Here is a 22,506-nt window from a genome sequence, read left to right as displayed (position 1 = left end):
AGGTGCGTTAGTGTGTAGGAGGTGCTGAGGTAGAAAATGGGTAGTTCAGAAGTTAGAGTGCTTACTGCAGCACTATCTACTTCTATTTTTAACCCGAGTGTGGTCTTAGCTTTCTAATCTTAATTGCCTACACAAAGCACATTCGTTTTTAGAGACAGTCCAGGATCAAGTTTCAGAACATCTTACTGCAAGCACGACCGATTGCATTTCCGCTCAGTAGCCTGCAGTTGTATTTAAAGTAAACAATAAATGATCTACAACCTTTCCATGGCACTGAAGATGCATTCACATGCTGACCCCAAACGTTGCATAGGTGCAAACACTACTGTATACAACTGGACAGAAAATGTGAACTCATTGCATGCTTCTTGCAGGTCTAGCATTTAACAAATACATTACAAGACATGCATAACCAACCCCTTTGTGTAACCCTTTGAATGTACTTTGTTACACTCTACCCTGCTCCTGCCTTCAGGCCTTTTTCCAAACACTTCCCTGGACATGTCACAGCAGGATAAGCACAGGTGGAACAAACAACATTACAGCAATGACTTGCTTTTTTCAGCCATTTCCATGGACTATTGTGTTGCCTTTAGCTTACTAGAAACAAAGACATGTCTAACAATATTAGTCCAAACTAAGCTTTTGCTGCTACAATAAGACAAAATGTCAAAATGTAAAAATAAAGGGGTTTACTCAAGTAAGAACAAAAAGACAATAGTAGCCCATTTTTCTCTGCTGTATTCAGGAATTAATTTTCACAACCTTCTTCAAATTCAGTTCTAACAGCTCAGCTATGACATAAAACTATCAAGACTGGGAGAACTCTTTGATTTCTAAAATAGTTGTCAGCATGATGTCAGCATTACATCAAATAGCTTTTTCAGGACAGATGTTTCAATATTACAATGAGTCAAACTTAAGGCTCCAATGATACTGTAGCAGGTCACAGCAATATTTTGACTAGGCCTATCATGTTAGGCCAAGACATTAGCCTCTTAGACCCAAACGTCCCCAATTTGAGGGACCTAGAGACGCATTTTTCAAACACAGTATGAAACAACTCATTCACTAATTCACTAATCATGAAAGAATGTACCTAAGTGAAAAAGTAATTTTCACATAGGTCCAGGCAGGTTTGGCTGACTGGGTATGTTTGGTTTCTTTCTCTAAAGGGAGTTTTCCCTTTCCACTGTTGCCCAAAGCTTGCTCAAATGGGATTGTTGGGTTTTCTATATCATGTTTTATACAATTATACTCTGTAAGGTCTTAAACCTTACACTGTGCCTTGAGATGATTTCTGCGCTATACAAATAAAATTGAATTGATATTTGCCTGATATTACTTTAGTAGTTTGTATTTTGGTATTAAAAATATATTTGGAAAACCTTCCATTATTTTAATAAACCTTTTTTTTTTTCATTTCTGAGGGGGATACATTACAGAGTTGAGAGCTATGTTGAGTTTCACAGTGATGCAGCTAAAGCAGGTTATGTTTCCACAGCAAATGTGCAGCTATACTGAAATATGAAAAGTCTTCATCATGCCTGTGTATGAAAACTCTAAAAGCTCTTACCTTCATTTATTAGTGTGTTACAGTAAATGTGTGGTATCCACTTCAATGCAGTGTGTCCATCTACCCATTAAAATAAAGTAGATTTTGTATTTTTGCAGTGTTCATTTTATGTTGTGGTACAAGAGCTCCCCCTTGATGGAGTAAGAAGCATGCTTATGTTGTCAATGAGCATAACTCTATCTCACTCCAATGTTGAGAACATTTAGTTACAGCAGCATTATGAGCATGAAACATTAAGCTTTAAACTTTTGTTTGAAATTAAAACAACTTCTTTTTTTTTCTTTTTTTGCATTGAATATGTTTTAATTGCTTTTCCCCACCAAACTGACCAAGAATAGCAAACACTGATGAGGCTTAGATGAGGATGTAAAAGTCACTGATAACATTCACAGGACCTGTAGCATCAGGTTAAGACAATACTACTACTGCAACGGTTCTACATAAGGCACTCCCGAGTAAAAAGCATGAGAAAGATAAGTTGGTCATTAAAAAACACATACTGTATCTTTGTGTATACAGCAAATATTCTCCCACTGCAACAGCCTGTTGACAGCTCTGGCATAATAAATATACACTGTGTTTGCCTGTGGTCTGACCCCTACCCAGCAGTAGGCCTAATGAATATTTCACAACACAAAGCAGTAAAGCCAGCACCTAGTGGCCAATAGATGAGCTACATCCTTGAGTGAAGTTGGCACAATTTGCTTCTTCATCTACATGTGTAAACTTTTAAATTCATCAAATTTCTGAATTCTTTGAAAAATATAAAAAAAATATATCAAATATACTCCATATGTACTGTATGTTATTCAGATGTATATTGAACAGATTTATTTTTTATTGCAGTCGTGATCTTAGCCATGCAACACGTGGAAATCACCTGAGGATGGTGCTATGTGCAAGCTGATCAAATCACAGATGCTTTTTATTCCACTGGTCTCAAGGCACAATGCTACTGAGTATGTCAGTGGTTAGCCAACAAAAAGTGTAACAGGTATGAGCGTCAGTGACAACCTGGATGAGGGTTGAAGTGTACTTTTTGTAAAAATCTCCATTTCTGTGTGGACCATGTGAATATTCAGTTATATTTTTATATAAATAATAAAATACTCTCTGTCATATGAGTTAATATGAGTCTGGTTTGGTTATTTACTAATGCTTAAACAAAATAGAGGGCTGTTGTTTTGTTTAATAATTAAACTGTGCTTCCCTGAGAGCTGGCCTCACAGAAACTCAATCAAGCTCACAAAAGCTTGATTGAGTTTAGAAGTAAGAGTAAGAGTAAGAGAAGAGTTTCAGCACTGAATTCCACAACTGAACAATAAACCGCCTTCTATTACATCAATCCTACTCTACTCACAAGATGGCACTGTTGTCTTTTGTGCTGATTTAATTCACGTTCGTAATGAAAAGTGCACAGAGAACAAGAGAGCAACCGTCTTTTAAAACAGTTTATTGGTTATAGATGTGTTCTCAGTACATTTAATATATAGTCAGCACAAATGCACAGATGCCAAAAGCACTAATGGATATAATGTATGAGCTGCATAAAGAGTTCACTGTTAGTTGATACAGAACGTATTCAACAGCACTGAGTCTGATAGTACTGATAGTGGTGTGTCTTGAGAAACCGCACGATTTATTTTTATTAGAAATTTGCATGATCTGGTTTCTTAGAAGGAAATGTAACACGCCCACCGCAGCAGACACCGCAATTACATACAAAACTAAATAATATAGAAGAAAGCGCCAAAGACAGTGATCCTAACAGTCACATCTTACATGAATTTGAGCATTGTTGCTTTTTTAATGACTGATTCGATCCATTCCACATAGTCAGGTATTTTAGTGTAAGCGTATACTTTCTTGTCATCTGAGTCTGGTTTGCTTTCAGTGGACACCACACCAAAAACCTTTCCATCTTCACACACCAACGGACCACCAGAGTCACCCTGAAAGTACATAAACAATATCCAGTGACTGTGTTAACTTCAACAAATAAGTGTGGCACCTGATCAAAGTTAGTTTTTCCACTGTGATACATAAATGTCTGTACCTGTCTTGGTCCTTTTTCTCCCTTAGAGCAATACGAATGGTCCTTACACGGCTCTTCAGTAAGTGTTACATTAACTTCCATAAGTATGGGAGACATATGACATGTGTCTTTGCTGGTCCTTCCCCAGCCACAGACGGTGCATGATTTTGGTAGAGAGTCATCACTTTTGTCTGCAAGTGGGATGGATTTCACATTTTTGTTGATCTGTGCCTTGGAGCTCAACTTGAGGAATAAAGGGAGATGAAAATCATCTACATGAACAACAGTGGGACTGTTTGTCACGACATGAAATAAGAAAGTTTGAAATAATTTTTGGATGTTAAACATAATTTATGTATCTTTTACCTTAAGAAGCATTATGTCATTTGTGTAATCATTTGTGTTGAAGTCTTTATGTGGAAATGCTTGTTCCACTGATATATTCTGTACATTTGTATGGTTATGGACATTGTGAAGTCCTAATAAGACAGTGTCGGCCCTGAAATTACAAAATTAAGTTATTTTGAAAAATAATGACAAGTTAAATCTATAGAGGGAGCCCAGGAGTTAAAATAGGTGGATGTTAAGAGTGTTGTACTGACTTTTCTTGGCAGTGGGCTGCAGTCATCACAAAATCCTCATTCAGAAGGAAGCCTCCACAGGTCTGTCCTTTACCTTCCTGCCTGTGCCCCTGCACATGCGCCATGTATGGCCTGCTATGTGGGACAGCCTCGTGGCCTCCATAGATTCTCCCTGTATGAACTGGAGAAATAAAATTAAATAAATATAAACAATCAACGTGTATCAATGTAAATACACGATATAGAAATATTAAATAGAACATGATATAGTATACATTGTGTTTAAAAAAAACATAAAACCTAAACTTACCTTGACCATCAAGAGTCAGAGCAAGTATCAGTGTTACCAGTTTAGAGTGGACAGACATGGTGAGATCTCAGTGAAGCTCAGCTGCTGAAGAGCAGTGGAACATCTGAGAGTTTCAGTCTTTAAATGCTTCCTCGTATCAGAGAGAGAAGGAAGTTCATTTGTTTATGCAAAATATGTGGTTAGGAACCACAGTCATCCTTAGAGTAGAAGTTGTATCTTCATATTAAAAATTTATTATTTAGATAATAACGCTAAAATACAATATATAAAAATAGGACTTACGAAATGCTATGTAATAAAAAGTCATTAGCATTCTGAAGTATGGAGAAGATCAATCAGCATTCTCTGCTTTTATAAACACACATTGTGTAGTAAGATAATATTAAAATATTAATAACAATGTATTTTTGTTTAAGCAAGGAGCCAAACTAACATAAATTCTCTATCCACTCAATTATTGTTCAATTGTGAAACTGGCAGCATTTTGCCAGCTGGCATTACTATGCCACCGCAAATATCTGCTGACTGTGTCAGATCTTAGCATGATAACAGCTCTCACAGGTGCTGCTCGTCATTATGAAATCTCAAAGCATAAGAAATGTATAACATGTGCTTTGACGAAGACGTCTATGAGGAAGACGTTCACATTTCTGACTGGCACTGCTGCAAAAGCCCAAACTAACTTTAATTATGATGACATGTACCATCAATTTACAGCAGAGAGAACCAGAGAGAAGACATTTACTACTACATCTAATACTGCTGCAGATGTTGCAGAGATCATGGCTCTACATTGACCTGAGGAAAGAAAAGAATGAATGAACCAAAGTTGATATTTTGAAACTTATTTAGGAAGATGCCCCAGAACCTGCAATTACAAGGCCTTGCAATACATTTCCTTTCTACTGTATATTAAGACTGTGTCATGTGAAACTTGGGCATGCAACATCTTAGCCACTCGTTCAATATTATTTTTTGAATCATGTGTGGTCGTCCTGGGCTGACATTCAAATAGCAGCCAGAAGAATTGTCTGTAGTGATTAACCAACAATGTATAATAAATGGAACAATTTGGTAACAAGGTCCACTTCAATGCAAAGCCTGCTGTACCTTATACATACAAATATGTATTTATTTATTTAGTAATTACACAGAAATCGTAGCAGTAATATTCTTTTGTTATGAATGTCTTGAAACATGGAAAGCCAAAAAAAACCTATTGCACATTGCTACATGTAATACATGTTGTGTTATCATTTTCATGTTTTATTTCCTGTCTAAAACATAAGTTTTCCACAACAGTGTGTCTTGGAAATGGGAGTGCAGGGGTAGGGGGTATGGGCCACGCTAAGAACACCACATAGTTGGAGGCTGCGGGAGGCTGTAATCTAAAGCATTACTATTTTGCTCAGTTATCTACACCTTCACAGTGTCATGAATTTCACAAAATGGCCGACCCAAGTACACAGAAGAGCAGAGATGTGGTGAGGTAAAAAAAAAACAGACTTTACTGTGACAAAACACAGTATGGGGGTAATATAAGGCTAAACATTCAAGACTCTTAACTAGAAAAAGAAAATACGATCACATCACTCCTGTATTAGCTTCCTTACACTGGCTGCCAGTATGTTTTAGGATTGATTTTAAGATTTTATTAATAACTTTTAAAGCTCTGCATGGCCTTTCCCCCAGCTATTTATCCCAGCTTTTAAAGCCTTATGAGCCTGCACGTAGCCTGAGATCCTCTGGTAGAAATCTTCTGTATGTCCCCAATGTCAGAATGACTACTAGAGGTGACAGAGCCTTTTCAGTTAGAGCCCCTAAACTCTGGAACAGCTTACCCGAGCATATAAGATCAGCTGACTCAGTAACATCTTTTTAAACTCTCCTTAAAACATACCTCTACCGGCGAGCCTTTTGCGATCTTCTGTAAGCTAAAACAAATCTGTCCTTCGGAAGACTCTCCATTAGATTAAAATGTCTTTACGTTGGAACTGGTCTCCCCAAGGACCGATGTGGTAGTTGTTTGTATTATTGTTTTGTTTGTATAGCTGTTTCCTGCTCCCCAACCGGTCGAGGCAGATGGCCGTTTAACTTGAGCCTGGTTCTGCTGGAGGTTTCTTCCCCTAGGGGGAGTTTTTCCTCTCCACCGTTTGCCTAGTGCTTGCTCAAGTTGATCTTGTTGGGCTACATGTGTTTCTTGTCTGTCTTGTGAAGCACTTTGTAACATATGTTTAGAAAAGTGCTCTATAAATAAATTTATTATTTTATTATAAACTGAAGATCACAGGTAAATATTAGAAATAAAGCAAAGAGCTAGAGTGACAAGAGTTGAACACATCTTCTGACCATGTGGACCAACAACTAGAAACCAAATCACTTGACATAAACATGAGACTAGGAGCTAAATTATGAATGAATGAAACAAAGACCATTTGTCATGAGGAACATGACAACAGAGTGGCTGCAGAAAAGAACAAGGGAATAACTGAGCAGGGTAAAAAAAAAAAAAAACATAAGGATACTAAGAAACTACTGAGGCCGAATGGTGGGCTCAGATGGGAAGTGAGAAATGGCGAGACGGTTTGTTCCTTGAAAAGAGGAGAAGGTGTATGTTACGCAACAAGCATTGCTTATCTTAACGCCACCGTGTGAATGCTGTGTTTGAAACTTGCAGGTACTCTCTTAATTACTGCTTATAAGCAGGATTCAACTTCAGTCCACAACTGATGAGCATCACGATAAAATGTAAGTTGCATAAAAGTGTTCACAAGCGACACTGGTGTGGTTAACAGATTCACCAACATGTGTTGCAACAGAACAACAAGAGAGTTTGTGGGCTGAGAATGTATACTGAGAAAAAACTGAGGAAAATGACTTTTTCACTGGGACAATTACTCATAATATAAATATTCAAACGGCAGCTGAAGAGTTGTCAACCAGCAGTGTTTTCATTGGCGTTAGCTTATGCTAATGATAATAGTCCATGTTGACAACCAGAGTAATAATGTTGAGTGAAAATGCCTTGTTGGTACTATTGTAACTGCGTGGAGAAATGTCTGTACTACTTGACTTCTCTATTGATGCAAACCTTTCAGTGAGGTTTTCACAGTTACAGTGGTACAAGAGACTAAATTCACAATTTACATTTCCAAACATCTAAAGTCTATACACAAGCATGTGCATAATTACACACACACACACACTCACATGTGCTATAGTGGAAGTTATTGTTTCTGTAGCTCAAAGAGGAACTGTTTAATCATCATGTCACTGTCAATCAAAGTCTTCTTTAAGACCGTAATACAATGTGTTTTTAAAACTTCAACATATGCAGTGGGTTCTTTTTTATTAAAACTATTTAGACTTTTTGTTTTTGTAGTCGTAGTGTCATTACAGTATTCACACAGAAATATGTATGTGACATGCATACATTTATATTTTTTGTAATGCAGACTATGATAAGAGTTTACTCTATATCTTGTGTATGTTGGTTTTACTTAGTCACGTCCGCTTGCACTGTTTTTGGACTGTTAATCTTGATTTTAAATAACAGGAAGTATAGATTTATATCATAAGCCATTTCCTCTGGCTGTGTTGCGCAATAGTGGTACGGCATATCACCTCTTGTTAACCTCTTCTTTTTCTGAGAGAGTCTAGTCTGGATTTTACTGAATGTAAAGGTATCTTTAACTTTTTAGAAATGTCTCCTTTTTATTGTGATAACTTATTAGGTGTGTAAACATGAAAAAAGATACATTGAACGGCAACACTGAAAAGTATTATACACAGTATGTGCAATGCATTTAACAGTATTACTGTGAAATCATCTCCCAGCAAGCACACTTCCAGGCACAGTGATGGATTCACATTCAAAATGCTAAATCTTCAAGTCTCTATTTCTGACAAACGTTGATGAATAATTTGTGTGTTGCACTCTTTCCTAGACCACTGCCCTGCTGATTCATTGTATCATCACTGCAAAAGGAGAGGGATCAATCTAAAGTTTAGATACGGAGCCTCTCAGTTTATTATCTGTGTCAGTATCTGAGGCCAGAATATTAAGGTAAGGTAACACATGGGGAAACCATAGCGGCGCACAGTGCTGCCGCAGCTCAGTCCTTCTTTAGACAAACTGCACCCCCGCCCATTACAGTAACTCCATGGTCAAATGACACCACAGTGGTGGAGACAGAAGGAGGCAACTTTTTTGCCTTTACCCTGTTCATCTAGGTCAGTTCCTACCTGTTCAGAGGAACTGACCTGGGGGCATGGACACCTCTGGACTTAAAAAGACCCAGCAGAGACAGTTTTTTACTGATGCTCAGAAAGAATGACATCTCACAGAGACTGCTGGGGTCTTTTTATCGGTGCTCCATTGAGAACATCCTCACATTGTATATGTGTTTGGTACAGCAGCTTCACAGTGGCTCAGAGGAAAGAACTCCAGAGGGTCATTAAAACGGCCCAGAAAATTGTTGGCTGCCCCCTCCATGCACTAGAAGTAAGGAGAGGGCAGCCAACGAGTTCCCATTGCCTCAAAAAAGGACACTATTAAGGACACTTCACATCCTGGACATCGATCTAGTATGACTTTCTGTAATACTGCAGTCAGTGTGGTGAAGGTTATAATTACCATGCTACATGTATGCTGCATAATTTCCTAAACAGCTCATAAATGAGAGAGAGTTTAGCTCTGAATTCAGTGAGTAAATAATGAACCTCTTCTTGATGCATCAATACATCTTGTTCACAAGAAGGCAGTGTTGCTTTTGATGTTGCTAATTTATAATGGCTTTAATTTAAAGTGTAGGGCACAACCTCACATGCCTTTTATTCTGTGTGTCCCAGTGCTGCTGCACAAATAGTAACTGGTCAAGTTTAGGTTTAGTAACTGTCTTGACATAATTACCTTAAAAACACAGGTCACGTGGTCTTCTCTGACGGACATATTTCTCAATATTCCTGCTGCTGCTTTGACTTCATCTGTTTTATTTATGATATACACATGTGTCAGTTTCAGTGGCCCCCATTTTGTATTGGTTTGAACAGATCTTAGACTGGAAGGAAACTCTTCTCTAAGCATCGTATTAAGCGAAAACTGTCACTGTAACGCTCCTAGTGCAACACCGAAAGTAAAGGTAGCAACATTCCCCAGTCCTGTCCGCGACTTATTTCTATTGGTGTGGGAAACGTCGTCGCATCTGATTCACTGGTCATTGTTTGTAATGTTGTGAGAGGAAGATAAAGATGCTGCTGTAATGTTTCTTGGATTAAGTAAATCTGATAAATGTCCTGATAGTTCATGGTGACCAGAAACTAGTTTGTGCTGCTGGGATGAGGTCCTAATAATAACATGTCAAAGATTCACAATTATAGTATAATATTTTTGTATGTCGTTGCCTTAGCATATGGTCATTTGGAGTTTGTTGCTGCATCAACACACATTGTTCACAAGGAGGCAGTGTTGTCTTTTGTAAAAAAAAAAATGTTGTTGTTGTTTTGTAAAAAAGAAAAATACACAGAAGTACTGAGAGAACAATTTATTATTTGAACAAATAAACTTAGAGAATCCTTTGTTTTCATTTGATCTAGTTAAAGATAAGATAAAAGAAGTAGTAACATGCGAAATGAGATAATGTCATATTTAAGAGCAGGATGAAACTGTATTTCCTATAATTTCATATAAACTGTACTGTGTGCACTTAAATTTCCTTCAGACTTAATTTGTGTCATGAGTTTTATTATAATTTGAACTTAAAATTCATTGACAGAAAATGTAGTTGGCACCAAAAAAGGTCAAGACATGTTTCTCTAATCAACACTATCATCATTTGATGTTTTCAAAGTAAAGCATATTTAGTTTAAATGTGTGTAAAGCAAAATAATCTTGTTGATAAGGAATCAGTGGTGATATTAGTACCTGAGTCATCAGTTAATGTTTGGATGGACAAATAAACAAAAACACTGAGAACTCAAACTGTTGTGTGATGTGTCTTACATCTTTTAATAATAATATTAATAATGAATACTTTAGTGATCCTCTTTGGGAGATTGTGCTTTAACAGCTGCCAGACAGTACGTGTCGGCGCTGCTATGGAGTTTTGTTGTCTTGTCCGAGGACACCTCAGCAGGTAGCCCGGAGGAACTGGGAATTGAACCACTCACCCTGGTGTTTGACGACTCTACCACAAATGTCATGATCCTTGTAATCCATCTTTGCAAAGATTTCTTTTTACCTTAAGAAGCATTATGTCATTTTCATAACTAGTCGCCTTGTAGTTTTTATGTGGAAATGCTTGTTGCATTGATATAGTCTGGTTTTCAGGACTGTTCACAGTGTGGGACCCGAAATGGCAAAAAATGCAGTACAGTGGAGAATAAATTGGGATTAAATTGATTGTTTTTTGAGCACTGTATTCACAAAATGAATACAGTACTTTGGTTCACCATTTTGCCTGTGCCCCTGCACAAGCACCATGTATGGTCTGCTATGTGGCACAGCCTCGTGGCCTCCATAGATTGTCCCTGTATGAACTGAGGAAACAAATATGTACAGTATAGCAGAAATACTGTCCAGTATACTACAATCCAAGACTAACTCACCAAACGATCCTATTAATGTGCAGATATGTATACTAAAACAGTGAAAATAAAAAGATCCATCCCTGTGTATTGTGTGTCCCTCAAAGTGCAGAGAAGTTCAAACATGTAGTCTGTTACACCCTGGACTTATACAAGTGTACTGTATAAATTAGATAAAATGTTGCTTAACTTACCTTGACCCCCGAGAATCAGCACAAGTATCAGTGTTACCAGTTTACAGCGGACAAACATGGTGAGATCTTCGTCCAACTGAGCTGCTGATGAGCACTGGAACACATCACTGACAGATTCACTCTTTAAGTACCTCCTCGTATTAGAGAGAGAAGGAAGTGTTTGTGCAGATGCAAAAGATGTGGTTTTGAACCACATACTGTCCGTAAGTAGGACACCTCTGTCACCTTTAGAGCAACAGTTGGATTTTCACAGTTTAGGACTGCATAAAGTGCATATGGTGCAAGTGGTTTACATCCATAACATTTAAAAAATGACATCCCTATGACACATGTACATGAAATGTGTTACTGTAATTTTGTTTTTACTCATTGGGTTACTAATGCAGTTTTACTCAAGAGTCTTTGTAGTACATTAACTGGCCTGTGTTCACATTTCAGCTGCTTACAGTTTTTCTCAGTCGCTTTAGTACAATTCTCAGATCAGAATGAAATTCTCAAAACTATTTGTTCAATCTTCACATCATGATGTCACTTGTGCACATCATATAAGCAGTTTCTCACTTCTTTGAACAAGTTGCAATTGCTTTGGTACATCCATGCAAATGATTATGTACAATTCTCTGATCTTTGCTACATTATCAATTGTTTATGTCATGATCAAAATGTATTATATAGTTCACTGTGCAATAGTCTTACTCCTCAAAACACCTAGTCATTAGTTCATCGTATAAGTCATTAACTGCGAAATGGTTGACCAAGTTGTCATAATGTGACAAACATATTTCTATACATCTCCATTATATGTTTTTTTCTAAATCTGTCCTGAATTGGTAAATTGCTCTCTGGTGACTTGACTTCCTCTAACAAAGGTGCATCTCATTGACAATCAATGGGCAAGTATATACTGTATATGGCTGAAGCACAACACAATGTTCTGTGTCTGACAATGGAAGGACAAGGAATTGGACGGGGTCAACAGCCAGAGAGAAGAAGAAGAGGAAGAGGAGTGAGGCTCCGTGGTGGAGGAGTTAGGGGGCAAAACCGAGGAAGAAGCCGAAGACATGTACGTGTTCCTGATGAGATAAGAGCCACACTTGTAGACCTTGTTGTCAACCATGGGCTCACAATGGCTGAGGCTGGTAGAAGGGTGCATCCAATTGTTGGGAGAATTGAAAATGAAAATTCTTGTAATTCATAAAACACATTTTGTGTCTTCTGTATATAGCGTATGATGGAACTGGAAGCAAGTGAACAGCCGCACAGCTTCATCTACATGGATGAGCCCTGGCTTCAACCTAACAAAATGCAGAAGGCGTGGCCGAAATATCATTGGCCACAGGGCTACAGTTGATGTGCCAGGCCAACGGGGCAGGGAACATAACCATGGGTGCTGCCATCTGTGACAATGGTGTGCTTACTCATATTCCCATAATAGGTCCATAAAACACAGGACATCTTATAACCTTTCTAGAAACTCTCTACAGAGATCTCATCCCTGAAGAAGAGAGGGTTCAGAGTGGAGATCACCTGCCAACGTATATGATAGTTTGGGACAATGTGAGTTTTCATCACTCCAACATCATCAGGCAATGGTTTGCAGCCCACAACAGGATGCGGATGGAGTTCATTTCACCCTACTCTCCATTCCTTAACCCTATTGAGGAATTTTTCTCAGCATGGAGATGGAAAGTTTATGATCGCCAGCCACATACACAAATGACCCTCCTGGCTGCCATGGATGCAGCGTGTGATGACATCACAGCAGACGCCTGCAGAGGCTGGATAACACACTCTAAAAGATTCTTTCCATGCTGCATTGCAAGAGAGGATATTTGCTGTGATGTGGATGAGAATTTGTGGCCTAACATACAGGAACGACAAGAGGTGTAGGAAGACCAAACCAAATCCTACTGCACTGCCTGTACTGTTGTACAGAATATTGTCCTCTCTTTTTTGTTACTGTTTGCAGTGGGTTTTTTCTATGTTGGTATGACATGGTCTGTCAACAAATTACAGTATAAACAATAAAAGTGTAAATGTGAATCTTGTCCAATCTCTTGCAATCAAACAAAAAGGTGTAACCTACATTTTACAATAATTGTCATCAAAACTTTAGCCATAGTTTACATCAGAACCTCCCTCTAAAGTACACAGTTATATTGACAACTTGACTAAGTAATTTGACTGTCTTGTTCGTAGACAATGACACAAGGACTTGACATTCTGATGGCACTGACATGTTCAATGACATAAAGACTTAGTTTTGAGAGATGAACTAAAGATTTTGAGCAAGTTACAGGCTTTTGCAAGAAATCCATAGTGTTTTGCTGTTTGTACAAATTGTTTTGAGAAATGCACACACATATTTGCAAACTTCAATTCTGATCTGAGAATTGTACTAAAGCGACTGAGAAAAACTGTAATAAGCACCTTATTAAGGGAAAGCTGTCACTGTAATGCTCCTAGTGCAACACCGAAAGTAAAGACAGCAAGATTCCTCAGTCCTAGTTTGGGAAATGTCCTTGCATCTGATTCACTAGTCACTGTTTGTGATGTTGTGAGTGGAAGATATAGATGCTGCTGTAATGTTTCTTGCATTAAGTAAATCTGATAAATATTACGCAACCCTGACTGATTGATGGTGACTAGAAACTAGTTTGTGCTGCTGGGATGAGGTCTTATAATTAACATGTTAAAGATCCACATTATAGTATAGTATTTTTATATGTAGTTGCCTTAGCATATGGTCATTTGGAGTTTGTTGAAATTGGGCTTTTAGTTAGGTGTGTGTAAATATGAGGACAGTATGTATATTGAATGTATATTTAATAATGCAGTCAGATGTAATTAAGTGTAATTTTATTTAACACTGGTGCAAGTGTGATATAGTTTATGGTGTAAGCATTGTCTGCAGTTACAGGAAATATTAGAAAATAACATAATACTCCAATAAATGAGCTGTCAAGTCTTATGGAAAACATTATGCCTGCATTTGCACTTGTAATAATGGAAATAAGTTATTGTTAAATGCTTAAGCAATTTCCAAATCATTTCGTTTGGGACTAAATGTATTTGTATAATTAAAAAGCAAAGGTAGACACTTTTAGTGCTCGCCCTGAAGCACTGGTCTTTCTGGTATATTCTGCTAAAAATGTGATTACAGGTTCTGTTGAACAACAAGTTCATACTTCAGTGAGATTCAGCTATAAATTCTTCTTCTTGCTGCATCAACACACATTGTTCACAAGGAGGCAGTGTTGTGTTGTGTTTATAATGTTGTTGATTCACATTAAAAAAGAAAAATACACAGAAGTACTGAGAGAACAATTTATTATTTGAACAAATAAACTCAGAGAATCCTTTGTTTTCATTTGATCTAGTTAATAATAAGATAAAAGTAGTAGTAACATGCGAAATGAGATAATGTCATATTTAAGAGCAGGATGAAACTGTATTTCCTATAATTTCATAGAAACTGTACTTTAATGTAGTTTAGAATGTGCACTTAAATTTCCTTTACACCTAATTTGTGTCATGAGTTTTATTACAATTTGAACTTAAAATTCATTGACAGAAAATGTAGTTGGCACCAAAAAAGGTCAAGACATGTTTCTCTAATCAACACTATCATCATTTGATATTTTCAGAGTAAAGCATATTTAGTTTAAATGTGTGTAAAGCACAAAAAATCTTGTTGATAAGGAACTAGTGGTGATATTAGTACCTGAGTCATCAGTTCTTAAGCTCTGCAATGTTTGGATGGACAAATAAACAAAAACACTGAGAACTCAAACTGTTGTGTGATGTGTCTTACAGCTTTTAATAATATTAATAATGAATACTTTATTGATCCCCTTTGGGAGATTGTGGTTTAACAACTGCCAGACAGTATAAGTCGGCGCTACTATGGGGTTTTGGTGTCTTGTCCAAAGACACCTCAGCAAGTAGCCCGGATGAACTGGGAATCGAACCACTCACCCCGAGGTTCGTAGACGACTCCACCACATCTGTCATGATCGATGTAATCCATCTTTGGTGTTTAAATATCTTAGCATAACGATGCATTTTTGGATGTCCTGAGTGTGATTTGTGAGAGGAGGACATCACCCCAAACGCCTTTCCATCTTCACAGACCAACGGACCACCGGCGTCTCCCTAGAAATTACATACACAGTATACAGGGACGACTGTTTCACCAACACTGAATAAATGTTACAGATGTTTGTTTGTATTATGTTATTTATGTGAAATGTCTGTACCTCAGCTGGTCCTGTTTCTCCTTCAGAGCAGTAGAAGTTATCCATGGTACACAACTTATAGTCAATGAGTGTTACATTAACCTCCATGAGTTTGGGAGACATATAATGTGTGTTTATGTTGCTCTTTCCCCAGCCAGAGACTATACACCGTTTTGGTAGATTGCCATCATCCCGGTCTGCGAGGGCAATGGGTCTCACATTCTTGTTGATTTGTGCCTTGGTGCTCAACTTGAGGAACAAAGAAACAGAAATTATAAAAACAGATCTGCAGCAAAAATATCAATCTAGATTTGTCCAGTGTTCACGTTTCATGAAAAGTTCAGCGATATGAATGAAGACGCTATTTAAAAAGTGGAAATGACAAAAATAGACAAAAGCAAATGTTTGCTATCAACTGTAAAGATCTCTTTTTACCTTAAGAAGCATTATGTCATTTTCATAACTAGTCGCATTGTAGTTTTTATTTGGAAACGCTTGTTGCACTGATATAGTCTGTTTTTCAGGACTGTTATGAATATCGTGAAGTCCCAGGGTCACAGTGTGGGACCTGAAATGGCAAAAAATGCAGTACAGTGGAGAATAAGTTGGGATTAAACTGATTAGTTTTTGAGCACTGTATTCACAAAATGAAATTAATAGATTAACATATCGGAATGTGTGTCACAATTCATGATGTGTTTGCAGTTTCTGTGTTTTTGATTGGAATAAGAAATATTATTGGGAGCTCAATAGTTGGATGTTAAGAGTGTTGGACTGACTTTTCTTGGCAGTGGGCTGTAGTCATCACAAAATCCTCATTCAGAAGGAAGCCTCCACAGTACTTTGGTTCACCATTTTGCTTGTGCCCCTGCACAAGCGCCATGTATGGCCTGCTATGTGGCACAGCCTCATGGCCTCCATAGATTGTCCCTGTATGAACTGAGGAAACAAATATGTACAGTATAGCAGAAATACTGTCCAGTATACTACAATCCAAGACTAACTCACCAAACGATCCTATTAATGTGCAGATATGTATACTAAAACAGTGAAAATAAAAAAATCCATCCCTGTCATGTTTCCCTGTCATGTTTGTCATGTTTCCATCTTTCAGATGTAAATTGTATTCATTTCTGCTATTGGTCGCTGCTGTTTTGTGTTTTGTGTTCTATCTTTGCACTGTCTTTAGACGTCTGTCTGTTTTTCTTTGTGTTCTTGCACTGTTTGCACTAGGTTGCACAGGATGCACTTTATGTGTTCTGCTAGGACAACTTAGCAGTCCTCAGGTCCATGGTTGTCTTGTTGCCGTTTTATGTAGCACCATGGTTCTGGAGAAACGTTGTCCCATTTCACTATGTACTGCTTCAGCTATATGTGGTTGGAATGAAAATAAAGCTTCTTGACTTGACTTGACTTGACTGTATTGTGTGTCCCTTAAAGTGCAGAGAATTTCTAACATGTAGTCTGTTACATCCTGGACTTATACAAGTGTACTGTAAAAATTAGATAAAATGTTGCTTAACTTACCTTGACCCCCGAGAATCAGCACAAGTATCAGTGTTACCAGTTCACAGTGGACAGACATGGTGAGATCTCAGTTCAGCTGAGCTGCTGAAGAGCAGTGGAACACATCACTGACAGATTCACTCTTTAAGTACCTCCTCGTATTAAAGAGAGAAGGAAGTGTTTGTGCAGATGCAAAAGATGTGGTTTTGAACCACAAACTGTCCGTAAGTAAGACACCTCTGTCACTTTTAGAGCAAAAGTTGGATTTTCACAGTGTAGGACTTAAGTCTTAAGAGACAGTGTCTAATAAAGTGCATATGGTGCATGTGGTTGACATCCATAACATTTAAACAATGACATATGTACATTAAATGTGTTGCTGTAATTTGGTCTTTATTTATTGGGTAACTAATGCAGTTTTACTTAACAGTCTTTGTAGCACATTATCTGGCCTGTGTTCACATTTCAGCTACTGACTGCTTTGTCATAGGCTCTATTTTAGCAAACCAATGAGAAATGAAGGGGTTGAAATGTAGTAGATGGAAATTATAGAGTAACAGATGATGAAGCTTAGGACAGTATTGTCAAAGTTTGAGTAAGTTTGGATTTGAGAGAATAGTGTACAGGATGCAGAGTTTATTTGTGGAGTTTGTCTTCTTTTAAAATAGTTGAAATATGTTAAATATGTATTATAAACAGTGTTAATGTTCCAGACAGAAATGCAATTCCTTATATAGAAAATAGCAGTGTAGTCTGTGATAAAGCAGGGAATTTGCTGAATCGGCTGGGTGAGTTCACATTGTAATTAATTAGTTATACCTGAGTATCCAGTAGAGGGAGTATCGCCGCGGTAGCTTCATTCTGGATAAAGACGCCATAGAGTGAAGTCCGTGTGCGTCATCTTTCCTGATTTTCTCCCTTTTCAGGGTGTAACAGAAACAGTAAAGTTTGGTTGTTGACTCAGTGTGAAATAAATTTGCCGCAAACACTGCGATGAAAAGATTGTAAAGAGATAAGCAACACTAATATTTGTAGTAAGTACACCATGTTACCCAGTAGCACAGATGTGTTGATTACATACTAAAATACTAATACTACCATCATTTTATTAGGTTTGATCGATTTAAGACAGATGTGAACAGGTTTTTATAATGTGAGCTCCTGGAGTCCAGGGCAGTAATGGGAAATACAGGAAATAATACAGAGAGAAGCTTGTAGGTAGAACAGGGGCTTTACCATCAGCCTGTCACTTTTGTGTGGCCATGGACCGGAGAGCACTGGCTGCTTTAGCCATTGGACACAGCAACACGGAAAGACAGAGAGCATTAACAGCCATGACAAACACCAATCCCAGAGCAAATTACATGTTTATTAAGAAGAAAGGAAAATCACAACAACTAAAGCCAACAGACAGAGAATCAGACAAACCTAGAATAGTCAAAAGAGATCAAACCAGCAGGTTTAACTGAAATCACAGATGGGAACTGAGCTTTATGGCCCCTGAGCCATGTTTGAACATTTGACCTGATTTTAGCTGACACACATCTCTACTGTTACTAAATATATTTTTCCACAATTGATGTTCGACTCACATCAAACTTTTTTTTAAAAAGTGTTTTCTCATAGTAGTAGTCGTGTCTATCATCTACGTACTACTGTCAAGTTTAGTGAGCCTCAGTCATCTCAATCTCTTTTTTCAAATAGAAAGTACATCAAATCTAAGATTAAGCAACATGTTACAATTCATTCTGCTCTAACATTAACAGCTTGTGAGACAACTCTTGTATGAGTTCTTTTACTGCGTTATAGTCTAGATACATTTACACTTTGTTTTTTTTTTTTTTACTAAAGATGTATTTCTTATATGCTCTTCCTGCAGGATTCAGATTCCGATATCCCAGTATGATGGTGGTGAAAGCTGCCAAACAGAAGCACTTGGTGTCCACATGAAGGGACGGGACACGTCTGGATTCCAACACTGTAGCTCAACCTCTGCTACAGTTGTTTTACATTATGCCAAACAAAAAAAGAAAAAAAGACTGATGATGCATTATATCATTGCGTACCTTCATCTTGCACCACAATTCAAGTTTATGATCACAGAGCTCAGTGACATTTGAAAGCAGTAATGAAAATGAATCAGTTTTTTTTTTAAGTACAGAACAAAACTAATAGTCCCACTAAGAAGTGGCCCCAACTCCAACTGGTTGCTGCCTGTTTATGGTCAATTCAAAGTTTTAGCATCAAACTAACACGATTACACAGTTTGTGACGACAATTTCCCTTCTCAAGCGACAGAGGTTTAACCTACAAATGCATTTAAAAACTTGCTACATCCATCAGGTTTGATCATATCATTAAATCATCTTTAATTGAGAGGTGAAACAAACATGTTTTTACTCTCACTTCTTTACTATAACTTTAATGAAGCTGGACGACACACAGCTATTATATGTAAATCATGAAGTTAAGTGTGCAGTTCTTATTCAGTAGTAACATGCATTGTATTTGTTGTGCTCTTGTGAATCTGAGGACATTTGGTTTCTTAGCTAAATGTTTCAATTTCCACTGTCTTCATATTATTTATGTGTGCAGCCACTGTAAGGAAGTTATCTGTATATGTGAGCTGCACACATTAGATGAAGTAATTTTTTAGAGTCTGTCGTGGAGAAGTGGCTTCTTGTCTGGCAATCGTTCGTAGCACACTGACTAAATCTGTTCTAGATGATTAGATCTTATAATTTGACCCTATATGATCTTATGTTGATTTATCTTGCTTCTGCTTGTCAGACAGCTTTCTACTGTATAAAAATTGCTCTGCAGGTCTGCAGAGCATGAGCAGCTACTTTTTTTTCTTCCAGCACTATGAGGCCATGCTTTTATCTCTTATGCTGAACCATCTTGTGGGTCTGAAATGTGACTAGGAGCACATCCTTAATTTCCCGCGTGCAGTTTTGTTCATATATCAGTGTGTATGCATGTATCATCCAGTCACAATAACCACAATACTCAACACAATATTAAACAACAAGTATTTGAACAGTTGATGATAATATGTAATAATAATATGTAGGAAAACCACATCCAACAAATTGCTAAAATCACCCTCTACTCAAGTAACATGGTTGAGAAGAGACAAATCCTTTGACTGAGACATATATTATATCAGCTCTATGGGGGCTTATTACTGAATTAAACAGCATGTTTTCATAAGATCTGTATGTTAGCTCATGTTACTAAGTGTTGGATATATAGTTTAGCTGATCTATCTATGTATCTATGTATCTATCTATGTATCTATCTATCTATCTATCTATCTATCTATCTATCTATCTATCTATCTATCTATCTATCTATCTATCTATCTATCTGTCTGTCTACTATACCATTCTGTAATACTTAGAAAATCAAGTAACACTCCAATAAATGAGCTGTCTGTTTATGGAAAACATTTTGCTTGCATTTGCAGTTGTAATAAGGGAAATAAGTTATTGTTAAATGCTTAAGCAATTTCCAAATCATTTCGTTTGGAACAAAATGTATTTATATAATTAAAAAGCAAAGGTAGACACTTTTAGTGCTCGCCCTTAAGCACTGGTCTTTCTGGTATATTCTGCTAAAAATGTGATTACAGGTTCTGTTGAACAACAAGTTCATACTTCAGTGAGATTCAGGTATAAATTCTTCTTCTTGCTGCATCAACACACATTGTTCACAAGGAGGCAGTGTTGTCTTTTGTTAATAATGTTGTTGATTCACATTAAAAAAGAAAAATACACAGAAGTACTGAGAGAACAATTTATTATTTGAACAAATAAACTCAGAGAATCCTTTGTTTTCATTTTAATTAGTTAAAGATAAGATAAAAGTAGTAGTAACGTGTCAAATGAGATAATGTCATATTTAAGAGCAGGATGAAACTGTATTTCCTATAATTTCATATAAACTGCATTTTAATGTAGTTTATAATGTGCACTTAAATTTCCTTCACATATAATTTATGTCATGAGTTTTATTATAATTTGAACTTAAAATTAATTGACAGAAAATGTAGTTGTCACAGAAAAGGTCAAGACATGTTTCTCTAATCAACACTATCATCATTTGATATTTTCAAAGTAAAGCATATTTAGTTTAAATGTGTGTAAAGCAAAAAAAATCTTGTTGATAAAGAATCAGTGGTGATATTAGTACCTGAGTCATCAGTTCTTAAGCTCTGCAATGTTTGGATGGACAAATAAACAAAAACACTGAGAACTCAAACTGTTGTGTGATGTGTCTTACAGCTTTTAATAATATTAATAATGAATACTTTATTGATCCCCTTCGGGAGATTGTGGTTTAACAGCTGCCAGACAGTACATGTCGGCGCTACTATGGGGTTTTGGTGTCTTGTCCAAGGACACCTCAGCAGGTAGCCTGGAGGTACTGGGAATTGAACCACTCACCCTGGGGTTTGATGACTCCACCACAAATGTCATGATCCTTGTAATCCATCTTTGGTATTGAAATATCTTAGCATAACGATATATTGTTTGATGTCCTGAGCTGAAATAATAAAAACAGATCTGGAGCTAATTTATCAATCTAGATTTGTCCAGTGTTCACATTTCATGAAAAGTTCAGCGATATGAATGAAGACGCTATTTAAAAAGTGGAAGTGACAAAAATAGACAAAAGCAAATGTTTGCTATCAACTGTAAAAAACTCTTTTACCTTAAGAAGGATTATGTCATTTTCATAACTAGTCGCATTGTAGTCTTTATGTGGAAACGCTTGTTGCACTGATATAGTCTGGTTTCCAGGACTGTTATGAATATCGTGAAGTCCCAGGATCACAGTGTGGGACCTGAAAGGGAAAAAAACGCAGTACAGTGGAGAATAAGTTGGGATTAAATTGATTAGTTTTTGAGCACTGTATTCACAAAATGAAATTAATAGATTAACATATTGGAATGTGTGTCACAATTCATGATGTGTTTGCAGTTTTTGTGTTTTTGATTGGAATAAATATTATTGGGAGCTCAATAGTTGGATGTTAAGAGTGTTGGACTGACTTTTCTTGGCAGGTGGCTGTAGTCATCACAAAATCCTCATTCAGAAGGAAGCCTCCACAGTACTTTGGTTCACCATTTTGCTTGTGCCCCAGCACAAGTGCCATGTATGGCCTGCTATGTGGCACAGCCTCGTGGCCTCCAGAGATTGTCCCTGTATGAACTGAGGAAACAAATATGTACAGTATAGCAGAAATACTGTCCAGTATACTACAATCCAAGACTAACTCACCAAATGATCCTATTAATGTGCAGATATGTATACTAAAACAGTGAAAATAAAAAGCTTTTATTTATACAAGTGTACTGTATAAATTAGATAAAATGTTGCTTAACTTACCTTGACCCCCGAGAATCAGCACAAGTGTCAGTGTTACCAGTTTACAGCAGACAGACATGGTGAGATCTCAGTTCAGCTGAGCTGCTG

General features: G+C 37.2%; 3 protein-coding genes across 3 annotated transcripts; all 3 read right to left on the bottom strand.

Moving 5' to 3' along the window:
* Positions 1-3,013: 3,013 nt before the first annotated feature.
* LOC113152817 (granzyme G-like) lies at positions 3,014-11,373 on the bottom strand. The gene is made up of 6 exons (XM_026346274.2): positions 11,282-11,373; positions 10,953-11,039; positions 4,214-4,286; positions 3,978-4,110; positions 3,633-3,854; positions 3,014-3,528 (listed from the first exon to the last, which is right to left on the bottom strand). Exons 1-6 carry the CDS (start codon positions 11,337-11,339, stop codon positions 3,355-3,357), a joined length of 747 nt encoding a protein of 248 aa, XP_026202059.1. The 5' UTR covers positions 11,340-11,373; the 3' UTR covers positions 3,014-3,354.
* A 3,233-nt stretch (positions 11,374-14,606) lies between these two features.
* LOC113152815 (granzyme E-like) lies at positions 14,607-17,119 on the bottom strand. Its single transcript, XM_026346272.1, has 5 exons — positions 17,047-17,119; positions 16,299-16,458; positions 15,955-16,087; positions 15,541-15,768; positions 14,607-15,436 (listed from the first exon to the last, which is right to left on the bottom strand). The coding sequence occupies exons 1-5, from the start codon at positions 17,102-17,104 to the stop codon at positions 15,125-15,127; spliced, it is 891 nt and encodes a 296-aa protein (XP_026202057.1). The 5' UTR covers positions 17,105-17,119; the 3' UTR covers positions 14,607-15,124.
* A 4,442-nt stretch (positions 17,120-21,561) lies between these two features.
* On the bottom strand, positions 21,562-22,506 carry LOC113152814 (granzyme E-like). The gene is made up of 3 exons (XM_026346271.1): positions 22,420-22,506; positions 22,083-22,242; positions 21,562-21,874 (listed from the first exon to the last, which is right to left on the bottom strand). The coding sequence occupies exons 1-3, from the start codon at positions 22,475-22,477 to the stop codon at positions 21,673-21,675; spliced, it is 420 nt and encodes a 139-aa protein (XP_026202056.1). The 5' UTR covers positions 22,478-22,506; the 3' UTR covers positions 21,562-21,672.

The sequence above is a fragment of the Anabas testudineus genome, chromosome 4 (genome assembly GCF_900324465.2).
Source record: "Anabas testudineus chromosome 4, fAnaTes1.2, whole genome shotgun sequence".
Lineage (NCBI taxonomy): Eukaryota > Metazoa > Chordata > Actinopteri > Anabantiformes > Anabantidae > Anabas > Anabas testudineus.
The sequence above is the reverse complement of the archived record's forward strand: the minus strand, read 5'-3'. Positions and strand labels throughout refer to the sequence as shown.